Source organism: Aulonocara sp. 'chitande type north' Nkhata Bay, linkage group LG12 (genome assembly GCF_057382095.1).
Source record: "Aulonocara sp. 'chitande type north' Nkhata Bay isolate Kocher_YH1m ecotype deep benthic linkage group LG12, A_spYH_male_GT1.1, whole genome shotgun sequence".
NCBI classification, from domain to species: Eukaryota; Metazoa; Chordata; class Actinopteri; order Cichliformes; family Cichlidae; genus Aulonocara; species Aulonocara sp. 'chitande type north' Nkhata Bay.
In genome coordinates this window covers 1,964,156-1,981,068 of record NC_141355.1, presented here as the reverse complement: position 1 = coordinate 1,981,068, position 16,913 = coordinate 1,964,156, and the positions used below count along the sequence as shown (strand labels likewise).

At 43.0% G+C, this 16,913-nt stretch overlaps 1 protein-coding gene across 2 annotated transcripts; it reads left to right on the top strand.

Moving 5' to 3' along the window:
* The first annotated feature begins 5,219 nt into the window (after positions 1 to 5,219).
* On the top strand, positions 5,220 to 16,476 carry fxn (frataxin). Of its 2 annotated transcripts, XM_086313161.1 has the most exons (6): positions 5,221 to 5,408; positions 5,490 to 5,570; positions 6,906 to 6,997; positions 8,118 to 8,238; positions 9,959 to 10,056; positions 15,531 to 16,476. In XM_086313161.1, exons 1-6 carry the CDS (start codon positions 5,223 to 5,225, stop codon positions 15,667 to 15,669), a joined length of 717 nt encoding a protein of 238 aa, XP_086169287.1. In that variant the 5' UTR covers positions 5,221 to 5,222; the 3' UTR covers positions 15,670 to 16,476. The 2 variants fall into 2 exon arrangements, with proteins under 2 accessions (XP_086169288.1, XP_086169287.1); XM_086313162.1 differs by lacking the exon at positions 5,490 to 5,570 and having other exon boundaries at positions 5,220 to 5,408.
* Positions 16,477 to 16,913: the final 437 nt, after the last annotated feature.

Here is a 16,913-nt window from a genome sequence, read left to right as displayed (position 1 = left end):
CAACACCTCCCCAGCCCCAAAGACTCAGGACCATGACAAACCCCATCACACATCGCTCATGGTGCTGGTGGTGGAGGTCAGTCAGTTGGCCTGTTGTTTCTTCTTCTTTCAGCTGCTCTCTGTAGGGTCGCCCACAGAAGGTCGTCACCCTCTTCCTCACCCACTGCATGCCCTTCATCACTGCATCCACGAGCCTCCTCATTGGTCTGTTTCTTTTCCTCATTTCTGAGAGCTCCATTTTCTGGATCCCTTAAGTAATTTAAGCAGATGAAAATCTGAAAATTGTGTTGTGTATTCAGCCCCCTGTGCTCTGATACCCCTAAACAAAACCCAGTGATATCAGTGGCCTTTAGAAGTCACCTAATTAGATAATCAAGTTGGATGGAGCTAAACATGTGGCAGAAAACCTGTTGGAGACTGCAAAGGAGGTGGAGATTGACCTTCCAGCAGACAATGTAATGGTTTATATCAAAGAATATCCACGTACTGGGTCTAAATCACACCGAACATCTGTGGCAAGACTCGAAAACTGCTGTTCACAGACGCTCCACATCCAATCTGACTGAGCTGTGATAAAAGTTAAATGCAACAATGAGTAAGTAAGACTGAGAGTGTGCAAAAGAGGATTCTTAAATCATGTACATCAGACACTAAAGTGTGACGAGATCCTGCAGGGTCCCAACAGCCGGGGCCCACAGGACTGCAGGACCCTGCAGGACTGATGCAGGGAGGAGGGATGTGATGCACCTTATGTCGAACCCTGATTTATGATGGGAAAGTAACTAAAGGTTATGACAGCCATAGTTTTTAAATTCAAATTCAAATTTTATTTGTCACGTACACAGTCATACACAGTACGATATGCAGTGAAATGCTTGGACAACTGCTCGTGACCTAAAGAAAACAAAAAAGGAAAAGGCTATGAATAAGATAGGAAATAAATATGAAAAATTAAAAAGGGTAAATTTAACTAGGAAGGAATAAGATAAAATATATAAATTAAAGTTGAAAATAAAATAACTGTACAACAAAATACACAATATAGAACTATATAAGAATGTATGAAGAAATCTAAATAAATATATACACAATAACAGCAGCATATACACAATAACAGCAGCGTGATTTAAGTAATGAAGTGAAACAATGTCCAGAAAGTCCAGTGTGTGTGTAAGAACTGTATGTGTGGGTCAGTACTGTGTGGTGGTGTGATTGAGAGACCGTATCGCCTGCGGGAAGAAGCTCCTCCTCAGTCTCTCTGTGTTGGTCTTCAGGGAGCGGAATCACTTTCCTGACCTCAGCAGAGAGAACAGTCTGTTGTTGGGATGGCTGAGGTCCTTCACGATCTTCCTGGCCTTGGTCCAGCACCGCCTGCTGTAGATTGAGTGCAGGTCAGGGAGCTCGGAGCGGATGGTGCGCTCAGCTGACCGCACAACCCTCTGTAGAGCTCGTCTGTCCTGCATGGTGCTGTTCCCGAACCAGGTTAAGATGTTTCCCGCCAGGATGCTCTCGATGGTGCACGAGTAAAAGTTCCTGAGCACCTTGGAGGGCAGTTGGAAGTCTCTCAAGCGTCTGAGGTGGTAGAGACGCTGTCGGGCCTTTTTCACCACGGTGTTGATGTGACAGGACCATGACAGGTCCTGCGTGATGTGAACTCCGAGGTATTTGAAGCTGTCCACTCTCTCCACTGGGCACTCGTTGATGACGGGGGTCTGGTAGTTCCTCTCCTGCTTAGTGCTGAAGTCCACTATCAGCTCCTTTGTCTTACTGACGTTTAGAAGGAGGTTGTTCCTCTGGCACCAGTTCTCCAGATTCCTAATCTCCTTCAGGTAGGCCGTCTCGTTGTTATCAGAGATCAGGCCCACCACGACGGTGTCGTCAGCAAACTTGATGATGGTGGTGGAGCTGGTAGTGGCCACGCAGTCATATGTGTACAAAGAGTACAGCAGGGGGCTCAGAACACACCCCTGGGGGGCTCCAGTGCTGAGAGTGGTGGAGGCTGAGACATGTCCGCCCATCCTTACTGCCTGTGGTCTGCCAGTTAGGAAGTTGGAGATCCACAGACACATAGATGAGCTGAGTCCCAGATGCTCCAGCTTGGTGGTGAGTGTGGAGGGAATTATGGTGTTAAATGCAGAGCTGTAGTCTATGAAGAGCATTTTAACATAATTCCCCCTTCTAGTGTCCAAGTGAGTGAGTGATGTGTGGAGGAGATGAGAGATGGCATCGTCTGTGGAACGATTTGGACGGTAAGCGAACTGTAGTGGGTCCAGTGTGTCTGGTAGTGAAGAAATGATGAAGTCTCTGACCAGGCGTTCAAAGCACTTCATCACTACTGAGGTGAGGGCTACAGGGCGATAGTCATTGAGAGAAGCAGGGTGGGGTTTCTTCGGGACAGGAACAATGATGGACTCTTTGAAGCATGTGGGGATCACCGACTGAGATAAAGAGATGTTGAATATCTCAGTGAACACAGGAGCTAGCTGGTATGCGCAGTCTCTGAGGATACGACCTGGGATGCCATATGAATATGATACAAGTATGGAAACGCGGTGGTGTGGTCAGCACTGTTGCCTCACAGTAAGAAGGTCCTGAGTGCTCTCTGATGCTGTAGGAACAGGGCTTTTATTTTAAACGCACATACAGTGCAGGCATATATAGAGCGGTGTTACAGTTATGTCAAAATCTACACAGATGCATCAAAGAAGACAGGCGAGCAAAGCGGGATATATTTATTGTTCCTGAGTTTCATGTCAAAGTAAGGAAAGGGATCGGTGACAGTTTATTAGTGCACAGAAATCGTTTCAGTTCTGTCAGCTGTCCAGTGGACTGAAGACGCAAGACCAGTAAGATCAGTGATGTGTTCACACTCATCATTGGCTAGTTTACAAGACAGTGACTCAGACAGCAGGTCAGACATTCTGATAGAGATTCAGCAAACACTGTACAGAGTCAACGACATGGAGCTCAGAGTCACCACCTTATGGGTACCATGGGTATCAGTGGATTGGTTATCAGTGTTAGCAGGACAGAGATTAAGAGCAGAACACAGCAGAAAATGGAAGAAAGATGTCAAAAGTAATGGGAGGAAAACACGTTTTACTGTCAGAAATATGATGCTGAAAGAAGGCAGCTGATCCAGAAGCTCGGTGATATGGAAGTGGAGATGGACTCGAGTATCCGGTTGTTCAGTGATGACGCGACGAATCCTACTTCCGGGTCTAAAGTAGTCTGCGTTTAATATGGCTTTTGTGTTGTTAACATGTTTAATGTTATGTATTTTCTTCTATTTGAGCTCAAAAAGCTCCTAAAACAGTCAGTGATCACTGTTGAGCTCCCTCGGCTTTTATTACCGCTAATCATTTATTTAAGCTCAGTTTTTAAAACCTTACGATGTAACTACAGCCCAGCCCATGCAGCAGTATATGAATGACTAACCTCGTATTGTGGATGGATTATCTCAGTTGTTCTCCTGGCTGAAGTTTGGTCCTTTTACAGCATCCTGCCATGCGATTACATTTGTTCCTGACCACCGAGAACACTCACATTAACTTTTATCGAGTGGAAAAAAAGTTAGCTTGTTTATATTATGCTAACATAGCTGTGTCGCTAGCGGTCACGTAGCACATCATTATATACCAGCTAGCCCAACTTCAGTAACCCTACAAACGTCACTGCTGTTTAGTTTTCTGTCTTCATTTATGCTGGAAGTGACAACAGAGCTGTACGTTTTAATTTGTTTCCAAAACCCCGCAGTCAGGACATGCTATATTGTATTTAGATAGAAGCTAGCGAGCTAACTCCCTGCTAACTTCTAACTCCGTTAAATGTCATAAATTCCGTTTTCATGGATGCCTGGATGTTAAACTCAATTGTTACACCTGGTAGAGCAGAACGCTGATCATTTTATTAAAGATGAAAGACTTTAGACAGTTTTTCAACTCTCAGTAATGCCATAGTGATCGTTTGATATATGGACCTGCAGCGGAGTTTAGACCCAGACACGGCTAGTGACGTCAGACTGAACAACCGGATTATCAGGCCATATTTAGTTTAAGACGAACTCATTCTCCACACCGGCAGGGGGCGGTAATACACCATTTTGCTGTTTGCCAACCGCCAACAAATGACGAAAAAGAAAGAAAGCCGCAGACGAGGAAGGAACAACTGTCACTACCCGATCCGTACCGGAAACCCGATCGGTACCCCGCATGCGCGAAAGGTTTCTACTTCCGGTCGTAGCGTTTTACGATAGTTATGGGTCAGAGTATCTGTTAAAATGTTAAGAATAACAAGTATATCTTAAAATGTTTGCAATAATGAAGCATTTCAGTACAATGTGGACAAAAACGAAAAATAAAAAGATAGTTACGGATCAGGACTCTCCGATCCTTACTGCGCATGTGTAAAGTCTGACCGTACAAATCGGGTCTACCCGATCCGTACCGCGCATGTGCAGATGTTTTCTTCTTCTGCTGTTCGTTTAATGGCAGTTTACTCCCCAGTGTACGAGGATACCGCCACCTGCTGACCGAGCGAATAAACCCTATTATAAACTGTTAGCAGAGCTGCTCTGTGCAGCGTTATGGCATAATAATTTTAAGGAAGAATAAAAAGTCGACACACATATCTCATTCCTGACGGAGGACTCTACCACTACACTTCTCCAGTCCATTCACAGAGTCGTTGCATGGTAAGACATGGATAGGAAGTGGGCGGAGCCTTTTACCGTCATTTTATTACGACGCAAAGTACAAACACCTGTGGACACACAATCCAATATAAACTGAATTATCGTCATTACAAACGTGTGTTAAATCTGATTTAGCGATAGTCGAGTGTGTTTATGCTTGTCTGTGAGGAGAGGATTGTTGGAATAGTGATGATGATGTGCGCTATCACTGTCAATTGTCAGTAAACACTTCATCTGGCTGATGAATCTACACGTGAGATATTACAAAGTCTGCATTATTAACTCTATAATTAGGCGCCATTCTTCTTATTTTACGGCGCTGTTGCTCAATCGGGGGACGCTCTCTGTTGAGGAGAAAAGCATGCATTTCTTTGTATACAGATAATCCATTGTTTAAATGTCCCGGGCAGTCGAAAAGGAGGCAGAGCTGTTGAGAAATGCTTGGAGCTAACTGGGCGCTAACCGTATCATTCAAATACATTGAATGTCGCAATGTTGGCAAAGAGAGGAAGTGACGTAAGATTTGCGCATGCGGGGTACCGATCGGGTTTCCGGTACGGATCGGGTAGTGACAACAACGTTGGCTGTCAACACACCGGGACTGTTTATCGGGACCGTCACCATGCGTCTGCTCTGTAAGACACCGCGGATTTACTCACACGTGTGTCAGCTCAACCTGCTGACGCAGCAGAGGAAGAAGCATCTGTGGAACCAGGTACGAGCTGCGTCCATGGCTGAACATGATGCTAATGGTAGATACGAGCCACACTCACAGTGACCTTTATGTCCACTGTAGTTCTGGAGATTATCTCACCTCCCGGGGCTTCGTCCGTTCATTAACCGCACGCTGCATCCCCCCTGCCGGCCGTCGCACAGCGTAAGTTCAGCTTTTACTCGCTGGTGATTAGTTTAAACTGAACATACTTAATGACGGGTTGTAGTTGTCACCGAGCTTCTCGACCATCTCCAGTTTATCTACAAATGTTCGGTCTGGTTTTTACAGAGACGGCACACACACACACACGCACACACACACACACACACACACACTATGTGACAAATCAATATGAACTGTATCAAATTTAGGCCTGTTTAAACTCTCCGTCCTGACTGAGGAGTTGTTCAAATATTATTACTTCTATAGTTGAATATTATTACAGATATTGACTGTTTGATGGTGTAGCGGCTATCGGAGCCTTTTCCTGGACCTGTTGAGCACGAAATAAATACTGTTGCTGACCCTGCAGCAGAGCTTTAATGTCTGCTCTGGCTCAGCACCAGTGTCGGCTGCACAGGCCTGATGTTTGGTTTCATAATGACGTCGTACATTATCCTCTTTCATAACTGCCACAGTCTCAGTGCAGATCAAACAGACACACTTGAGTTCTTTGAAGAAACATTCACTCTCCCACCGTGTCTGAAATTTTCTGCACTCACTCTTCTACTTTTCGCTTCTTTGGTTCTGACCTGTTTAGTAACTTGGGGTACATTTCTTCTGTGATTGTCGTTTTTGGTGGAGCAACTGACTTGATCAACAGCAGCTCCCCCTGGTGTTAAAACTAAGAAGTGCAATACACTCAGGCAAAAGTTGAAGTGCGGCCTTATTCTATTCTATTCTATTTATGAAATTACTTGCGGGCCAATTAAAAATGGACCGCGGGCCGGAGTTTGGACATCCCTGCTATAAACCATATTAATGGAAAATTCAGCTTAAATGAGTAATGTTGTAACACAATAAACATCCTCTTTATTGCATGAGTGTGTTGCATCTGCTTGCAACAAGCCTGTGAAATACTGGGAGAATATATTCTGGAAAGATGACACCAAAGTTGAACTCTGCCACAGGCTCAGCCAATCACCTGACCCGAATCCAACTGGAAAACCTATGGAAAGACCTGATGCTCAGAGTTCATAGAAGGGCCCACAGAACCTTTGAAGAAGTAAACAAAGTTTACGGTTAGAATTAGCTTATGTCTCAGTCCAAAATCAGGGAGTGCCTTGCACCTCCAAATTCAACACTTTATTAAGGATAAAGTGCGTGTCACAAATGTTTCACATCGAGTGATTTCATCATCTGTCTTCAAATGGGAAAACAAACTGTAACTTTCAAAGTTGGCCATAAATACTCTATAAGGTGCATAAATGTCAGAAACCAGCTGAGCATAAAGGAGAAGAGTAATTAAACAAGTTTGTTGGTGTTTTTCTATTTCAGTGGTTCGGGAGCAGAATTAATGGCTGCAGGTGGAGCAAAACCATCTACCTGAATTCACAGAGCCAGAAAAAAGTCACCCTCGTGCATGTAAGGTAGGGCTGCCACAAACGATTATTTTGATAGTCGACTAGTCACCGATTATTTTTGCGATTAGTCGACTAATCAGATCATCCATTGGACGTAAAACTACAGCTTATTGCACCAGCAGCATCTGCTCATATAACTATCATTAGCTTACAGCTTTAAGTGTTTAAGGTCTGTGCTAACTAAAAATAAAGACAAGATGATAGTTTATTAAATTTTAATGACATTTGCAGATTGTTTCGGTGAAGTTTAATGAACTCCTTGCTATCTAAAATATAACAGGACACCGGAGTATATTCTGGAGCATCTCACACTTCTGATAATCAGCTGTCTGCTTGACGTTTATTCAGCTGTGTAAAAACTATAACTTTAATCTCAGACAAACTGATTTACTCAGGAACAAATAAAATACAAAAAAAAAAGCCAAACAATAACATTTTAAGTTATCTAAGTGACTCATATATCATGTTTAACCTGAGTAGCGAAAGACGGCGGTGGGTTTGAAAACGATTTGCGGGGAGTCCGGTGTTCTCACGGCGCTAGTGACCTAGCCCCCGGCTAGCTAACAAGCTAGTGGGTAACAGACGTCTCCGAAAACGTCGGAGCGCTTTTGAAAATATGTGGTGTCCTGATAAACTGAGCAGATATTTGAGGTTTACACAGCTACATTCTCGCCTGAAAATATGTTAAACGTTTATTTTGTGACCCAGAAAGAATAATAAGAGTAACATTAAAACTAACTAGCTGCCGCCATTGTTGGAAACTGCGCTGGGCCGCGCTATGAATTCTGGGACACAGCTGCTCCTTCTTCTTCTTCTTCGGGGTTTAGCGGTAGCTGGCATCCTTGTACATGCAATGCTGCCATCTTCTGTTTCAGTCCGTTATTACACTCTTAAATCCTGCCACTTATTCCTGCGTCTTTTGTGATCTTACAAAGCTTCAAACGACGCGTCGACTATTAAATCAGTCGTCGACGATTTTGATAGTCGACGTAATCGTGACTAGTCGACAAATCTTGGCAGCCCTAATGTAAGGTAACCAATATTTTGGTTTTTGTTTTTCTCCTTAAGCATTGCTTAAGCTTTGACTACTTGAACTCATTTATAACTTTGTGTCATTCTCCAAAAGTGAACTGTCTGCGGCAGCATATGAGAAGCTGGCCGATGAGACATTGGACGCTCTGGCTGATTACTTTGAAGACCTCGCAGATGAAGCTCTTACTGGGGCCGACTGTGATGTTCTCTTCTCTGTAAGTCTATGGATGTTGTAAAGGTTGCTAACTGTGAAGTGAACTTTAATGGTAGCTGTAATAAATGATGGCAGAATGATCTAAATGCTTATTTACAGAAACTAAATGATGAACATACAATTACACTGAGGCTGCCACAAACACTATTGTATTGTACCATATTTATTTGACAAGGTTTTAGCTGTTAAAATGAAGTAGATTTGATTTAGTTATTAAATATAAATCAAACCAAAAGCAACACCAGTTTATTCAGTATAGTGTTAATATCTGAATGAGGCCCCGGGGCCACTTTGTAGTGGAAAGGTTGGGCCCCGAGGTAAAAAAGGTTAAGAACCCCCATCTTGTCATCTGGGCTTTCAGTGATCAGTGTTGAGGTGATTGATGTGTCCATCTAATCATAATGTTTGATATCCCCATCCCTCACTCATCTCCTAAACAAACCCACACCGCCTCTTTTCTGCAGCCTATGACGTCTGAAATCTCCTTTAACCACCTTTGAATGAAACCTCTCCTTGTCGCTGTAACCGTGATGAGCTGCTTGCATGCTTTAGTTCAGCTTGTACCAACAATGCACAGACTGCATCAATTAGAAACTCAGCCTTGGGTAAATAAAGTCCCTCGTGCTGTCAAGCAGAATGAAAATGGAAGAAAGCTCAGCGTTGTGTTTAGAGATTGTCTGAATAACTATCAGGCAGAACGAGTAAATGAATTTTATTACAAAGAAGTCTGGGAATCCTAAAGTCCTGTCCAACACAATCAGCTCTGTCCTGCATCCCACCACGTCTGAGACCGCCGCACACACCTGTGAGGATTTTAAAGGTTCTTCACTGGAAAAATGAATCCTATCAGAGAACGTCTTCTGCTCCCGTCCCCAGAGCCTTCTGAACCACCTACGTGTTCCTCCTTTCTCACCTACTTCAAACCAGTCTCATTATCCCATCTTACTGATATAGTAATGCACATGACACTTGCCCTGTGCAAGTGTTACCTACACCATTTCTCAGAGAAGACAGTCGTCATCACGTTTCTAACATCCTTTGTTAGCAGCAGCGTCTGAAATGGAACTGTTCCTCTTCTAAACAAGCTGCTGGTTTGGACCCGTCAGTTCTGTCATTTTCAGATACTGTTCTGGATACATTCAGTCTGGCTTCAGAGCAACACAGTCTGCTCTACTGAAGGTGCTCAATGCTTTCGGCTGCTTTAATTCTTCTAGACCCGAGTGCAGCGTTTGACACAGTTGATCACACAATCCTATTAAACCATTTGAAGACGTGCGTCGGCATTCGAGGCCCTGCTGTAAGATGGTTTGCCTCTTGAGAGCAGAACATACTCTGAGATGCTGGGTAACACGTGTTACCCTGCTACACTCGCTTGTGGAGTTCCTGTTTTATTCTCCCTTTACTTGCTCCCATCAGGCTTCATTTCTCAGAAAACACAGAATTTCTTATTACTGTAATGCAGACGATACATCGTTGTATCTCTGTCTAAACCCAGGCGTTGATAGCACATCGGGTAAATTGCTACAGTCATTTTAAGCTTTTCAGTCATAGTCACCAAAATCAAACAGAAAGGGAGTGAAACAATTTACGTTTATTGCGATAAACTTTACATACATGTTAAATAAAATTAAGATTAGTTATATTCCATGTAGATGTTTGGTCAAAATTGCTTTGTTAACGGATGAAAGCAGAACCGTTTTCTTCTGTTTCTTGTTTGACAGAGTGGTGTTCTGACAGTGAAGCTGGGTGGAGACCACGGCACCTATGTGATCAACAAACAGGCGCCAAACAAACAAATCTGGCTTTCTTCTCCTACCAGGTGAGACTCGAGCTTTGTAGCACTTCATGGTAATATGAGTAACTGGAACCCAACAATGTCTCTGTTCAGTTTACACAGTTCTGTCAACATTTTCCACTCAGCTGTTTTGTTTTTTATAATTCTAAATGATTCTTAAGATGCCAATAAGTGACTTATGTGTTACCAACATAACCAATCTGGTCAGCTTTAAGTAATAAATCGCTTGATTGATTAACGCAGACATGCAAATATTTCATTATTGTGGTGATTAAATCCTGTATTTTGACGCTCTGGTTGCTAATTGTTAGTACGTGCACTCACAGTTCACCACATTCATGTGTCATTTATTTCCTTTGCAATGTCTGGTTTTCCTGACATTTCCATTCACACAAACACAACAGGTGACTACATTAAGCACAGTAGAAACCGTTTGGCCCTTCTCATCAGCAGCAGCTGAACAGAATTACCTTTGACCTTAAATAACCCCGCCCCTGCCTCTTGCACAATCACGCCACCTATAAGCAAAAGTCCTTTCCATTTTCTCCGTCACCACCTGTTAGTTGTAGCTCTCTTGCACATCAGCCAATAGTGCCGACCTCTCTTCTTCTACACAGCAAAATCCCCACTGTGAAATTGACACTGAGTGTTCAAGTTAACACTAGAAACGTGTCTGTATGTGTCCACACTTGAGTTTAAATGAGCACTTTTCAACGTGTTATATTTTTAACACTGACCTAGTGTTTATGACACTAACACGGAGCAGTGTCAACAATATTCTACACTGTGTGTAGGGCTGTTCGATATAACGATATATATCGGATGACGATATAAAAACGTCTGTCGTTTGTTTCTTGGTGTCGCAAAATAAACTTTTTATCATCATTTTGATGGTCACTGTAGAGTTTCTTAAAGTTGTCCCTTTCTCTTATATTTAAAAAACCACACTACAGACGGACGAAGGACTACGCGTTGTCGTTAGCAACAACGACGCTGTCCGCTTGTTTATTTTCCACATGGACCTTTCACAATAAAGCTGAAGAGCCTGTTGAGATTTTCAAAATAAACTGAATCACGTGAAATAGTATGCAGAGTGTTTACGGTTTCAACTTACGTAGCACTCGACTGCAGCTACACGACGCCCAGCTGGAAACACTTCACGCAAGTTCAGCTGCCCGAGATTCACAGAATTGACAGAAAATGTAAATTTTTGTCATAAATATCGTTGTCGGGACGATAGATGTCTTATATCGGGATATGAGAGTTCGGTCATATCGCACAGCCCTAGTTTTAAGTGTTAAAAGATTAGCACTGATTAGTGTTGGTAGTACTTTACACTAAACCTGGTGTTTAATTTAACACTGAACAGCACTGATTTTCTAACACCAGTGTCATCACTGCCAGATAACAATGAACTCGCATTCATCTCTGACATCTCTACTACTGCAATTAAACGTATTTACAACCACTGTACCCACCACAGCCATCAATGACAAACACCCATTAAAAATGTAAGAGATTAATTTACAAAAATGTATTCAAACAGTAAATCATCCAGTTTGTTTCCAATCCATCCTCAATACTAAATGCATTTAAGTGATCATTGTAATACATTGTTGAGACCTTAAAAGTCAGAAGATAAGCATTATTAGTGTAACTGTTAGAGATGCAGTCTTCTTTTCAACATCAGAACAAAATACATCCCGACTTGATATAAGATAAGATAAGATAAGATAAGATAAGATAACCTTTATTAGTCCCACACGTGGGAAATTTGTTTTGTCACAGCAGGAAGTGGACAGTGCAAAAGTTATGAGGCAAAAATTAGAATACAATAAGAATAAATACAGTACACAGCTGTACAGAATAGAATAAAATAAAATACTATATACAGTAGAATAAGATAACCTTTATTAGTCCCACACGTGGGATATTCTATTGTTCTGTCTCTGCATACATCAAAACCGAGAACATGGATTCAGCTATTTTCCATTTTTGCTCACATTGTATTAAGACATTAAAATGGTTTTTCAAGTTGATCCAGACGGACAACATGGTGGTGACATAGTATCTGTAGACAAGCAGAAGAAGACGGCCGTAGTGATCGATGTAGCGATACCGAATGACAGCAACATCAGGAAGAAGGAACAGAAGCTGGAGAAGTACCAAGGGCTCAGAGAAGAGCTGGAGAAGATGTGGAGGCTGAAGGTAACGGTGGTCCCAGTGGTAATCGGAACAGTTGGTGCCATGATCCCCATACTGGGCCAGTGGCTCCAGCAGATCCCAGGAACAACATCTAAGATCTCCTTCCAGAAGAGCGCAGTCCTGGGAACAGCTAAGATACTGCGCAGCACCTTTGTTGTGGAAGTTTTCCATTAAATAAAGCCTGCAGACGAGCGGTGAGCTGCAGCTAACATTCTTTAATCAAACACACAAAGAACAGACAACCAGGCTTGGTGGAGCCTGCATGACCGCAGGGTCAGCAGAGTCTGAGCCCAGCATGGCTCTCAGTTAAAAACCTTCTCCAGGAACAAAAGGCAGTGCACAGCTGCTTCACACCATAAGGTTCACACTCCCTTGCTGCCTCCCAGAGTCCTCGAAGACACAAAAGACTCTTCCTGTGGAGTCGTCTGCTTCCCCCAACTTCCTTACTACACCCCCACCATGAGTGTGAACATGTTAAATCCAGTGGCACCAAGGCATCATACAACAAAATAATGTGATTAATACAGAAGTAAAAGAGATTCCTATACAATCCCACCCTTTGATCCCCACAATCTAAGCTCTCACATGCACAATGAAGTTGTGCATTGTCTCTTAAAACTTCCAGGGCCTCTCCCCTGGAGTAGCTTCACTCCAGGCCTGTAACCCTGTCATAAGAAAAAAAGACATTAGCCAGCGGTGTGTCCTGCTGTAAATCACACGATCAACCCTCTGCTGTGGAAAAAGTGATGTGGATGTTAGCGCAGCGCATCTGTGTGCACACTTTCTCACAGTGACCTCTGCACTGTAAACAATACAAGGTCATGAATAAGACACTGCTGGTAAATTCACAGACACAGAAAGTGGCATTTAAGAGGTTAAGTCAGCACGGCCCAAAAGCTCATGCAACCTGCTGCTGTCACCTTTCTGCTCCTGTAAAAAGAAACATACAAACATCCACCCTTTTGTCAGGTCGAGGTGGAGGTGCAATCTTGCATACTGGTGTCAAGTCAGTCAAGCTTTTGTCAGTCCAGTCAGTCCCCATTTGTTATTTGCTGACAGTAGAACCTCTCGTGACGCAATAAGTTTCTACTGCCAGCAATGACGCCATTTCAAAAAAGAAAAAATAATTTAGACTGGATCACCTCGCTGAGTCCTTTTTGGCAGGGACTTTCTGATTGTCCCAAATAAGTGGCTTCCTCCTGAGCCCATTTTCATTTTGGAGAAGCTCACTTGTGATTGATCAACATGTCGTGTAGTGCTTTCGATCCCGATCTTGCAGGCCTACTTGAAAAAGAGAAAATTGCCGAACAAAAAATCTCAGTGCACTGTTAAAATCAAAAACAATATGAAGGCCTAGTTTTAGAAGTTGTCTAAGCGTACTCTCTTAGAATGATAGATCAAAACTGGCAGGTTCAAAGTGGTACCAAAAGAAAATGCATCAATAAATCTCCAAAACTTTCATCCACCAGTCACACCTCACACAACAGCAATATCCTATTAGATGATGAGTTTTTTCCATGTACCCAGATGTGCATCATGATAAGACCTCCCCCACACATCAGGAACAAGAACCTCAATAATCTATTAGTCTCCACTCATCTGACCCCCTGCAGCACTCTGTTCACCCCTGCAATGGTTCAATCATTTTTGCCCAATATAATACTAGTTCACTAGTCTGTGCATCACTTCTTAAGCTGCTAAGTGAACCGGACAAGATGATGGTAACAGAAACGCTTAAAATACTGTTTGATCTTCATGAGCTTCATTGCATGTGTGTTTGTGTTAGTAGGATTAATGCTTTTTTCTGTTTGTGTAATTTTTGTGTACCTCTCCTCTTTGCGGTGCTCCAGACACTTTTCAATTCTCCACGTAAGGCAGTCGTTCTTTCTTCCCAGTTTCATAAACCCAAATTTCATTCCCACACTAAAACAGCTTCCTCCATGTCCTCCCTGCTCCTTCCACTGTGGTCTCATCTCATCTCCTTGCAGCAGTCCAGTGAGAGTCAGTTGTCTTTCAGCTTTGTCCTGTTTTCCACTGTCTCATTTTGCTCCAAAAGTGGTAAATTTCCAACTCAGGCAGTCTTTCAAAGGTCCATTCACACACAGTGAAGTTGCAGCTCGTTGGAAATGCACATCCATCCATCCAGTCGTGATGATGCCATTTTTCTCCTTGCTGCCGCTGTCTCGCACAGCTGCAGCTGCTGGACCTTTTCTTCACTGCTCAGGATGCTGCTGTGAGCTCTTGAGGTCCATCTCGTTGTTCTGGAACTGCATTTCTGGTCTTCAGGGAGAGATTTTGGAGCTTGTGTTCTCAGGGTGACAAACACATGGAAGTTAAGCTGTAAAATAATTCAGCCAAAACTTGGCTGGAGTGTTTCTAATGATGTTAACCTATAATGTTCTTCCGACTGCTGCACGTGGAAAATTGATCCGGGTCTGCTCTTCACCTGCAAGTGACGCACTGAGACACAAAACCCTAATTTTATTGCTTATTTTCATCAACAATTCTGGTGTGTGTGTGTGTGTGTGTGTGTGTGTGTGTGTGTGTGTGTGTGTGTGTGTGTGTGTGTGTGTGTGTGTGTGTGTGTGTGTGTGTTGGCCTGCAGTACCACCTTCTCCTGCTAGTTGGAAACAACTTTCACACACATTTCTACACTCCTCTTTTTTTGTTTGTTTGTTTTCCTTGTTTTTTGTTCCCCATTTTCAACATTTGACCCTGTTTTTCACTCTTTTTACACGCACACATCAACCTATTAACTCGTTCAACATTTCTTTTCCTTTCTCCACAACTCACACAGCCATTCTCTGCCATCTTACACACCACACATTTACTCAGTTCTTACCATACAGTCACGTATTGAGTTTTGTCTCTGGCCGCCTGGTGAAGGCCTGCCGCTCTACTGGATCCAGTTTCCCATTACTACACGAGGCGTCCCCCGTGAGGTTCCTTGCCTTCTACGGACCAAGGAACGAACACCGCCACTCTGCGCACTGTAGTACGCAGAAATGGACTCCGACAGTGTACCCGAACAGCTGTCCTGTGACGTACTTGGACTGAACACAGGTCTGGGCCAATGTTCTTGTGATGGACCGTATCCAACACAAGCCTGGGGCCTCAAACTGCCAAGAATTTCCCTCCGGAGACTCGAACTCCAGAGTCAGCCAGCGTTCCCCCCTCAGCCAGACAAAATTTATATATATTTCTCTGTTGACAAACTGGTATAATAAGAATCTGTTATAAGTCAGTATAGAGTAATGTTACTTCCCTCTTCCTTTCTTCTCTTGTGCTTACAGCGGACCCAAGCGCTACGGCTGGACAGGTGAACGCTGGGTATATACTCATGATGGCATCAGCCTTCACCAGCTGCTTTCTAAGGAGTTTTCCATTATCTTTAATAAGAACATTGACCTGTGTGGCCTGCCCTATTCCTAAAACCCTGTTAAATGCTTGGAGTATTCACAGACTCAGTGACTCACATCTGAATGTCTGTGCAGCATACACACCATCTGTTAAAGTAAATAATGAAGTTATGTATGAAATGCTGTTTCTGTTGCATTCTTCATTCTTCAGCTGAATGACGTCATCACATTGAGCTTCTTCACCAGTCGTGAAGAAATATTGGAGTTAGCTGTTTATTTGATCAGCCTCTAATCTTGGCATCTGGGTAACTGATGTTTTCAAAGACCAACTTCTCCGTAGCAGAATTCACACTAACTGGCCACTTTATTAGGTATTCAACTGCTTTTTCACAGAATATCTAATCATGCAGTTGCATAGCAGCAACTCATTTAGGTATTAATATGCCCTGCTGAAATCCAGAATCAGAATGGGGAAGAAAGGTGATTTAATTACCTTTTAAACACGGCCTGGTTCGTGGTACCAGATCAGTTTGTATGAATATTTGAGAAACTGCTGTTCTTCTGGGATTTTCTCCCTGGGGCTTGTTGATGCTACAGGTCAGTGGAGAGTGTAGACTTCATGTGTTTCCCACACCTTGTTGAATCTGTGCCACAGAAAACTAGTGTATGCTAAGGTTTAACTGATAAAGTGACCAGTGAGTGTACATTGGATTACTGCAGAGATCATAGTTCAGTTATTTAGACACCACAGCATCAGATTAAGCTCAGAGATGTCCATCATTTGAAGTCTTGTAAGAGTTCAGTAGTTGTGGTCAGTGTGGCCACTGGAATCCAATTCTGTGAGTTTTTCAATGAAAGTAATTAAATGCTTTACCTGTCACTTCTGTCTGTGAACATGTCTTTGTAGAGTCTCAGTCATCCAGGTCATCTTAAAAGCATGTGGAGTTTCTAAACGCATCGTTTTCTCTCCGTTTTGGCCTCCCGTCCACACTGAGACGGTGTTTTCCCCGAAAACGCAGCGTTTGGAAAACGCTCTCGAAAACGAATACATTTGAAGACGGTGCTTTCGTGTTGCAGTGTGGACGGTGAAAACGGAGACTTACGGAGACGCATGTTAGTAATGTGATGCAGTCATGTGACCAATTAAACAAAGATAGCAGAGGGCATTATACAGCAGTTGTATTGTCTGACAGCCCTATTAAAGATTAATATCAGTCTGTACATGCTCCAGAGAGCTTTTCTTCAAATTCTTTAATTCTCACTCGCTTTTGCAACTTTGTACTTTTGTGTTATTCGCAGCAACAACTCCACCTCATT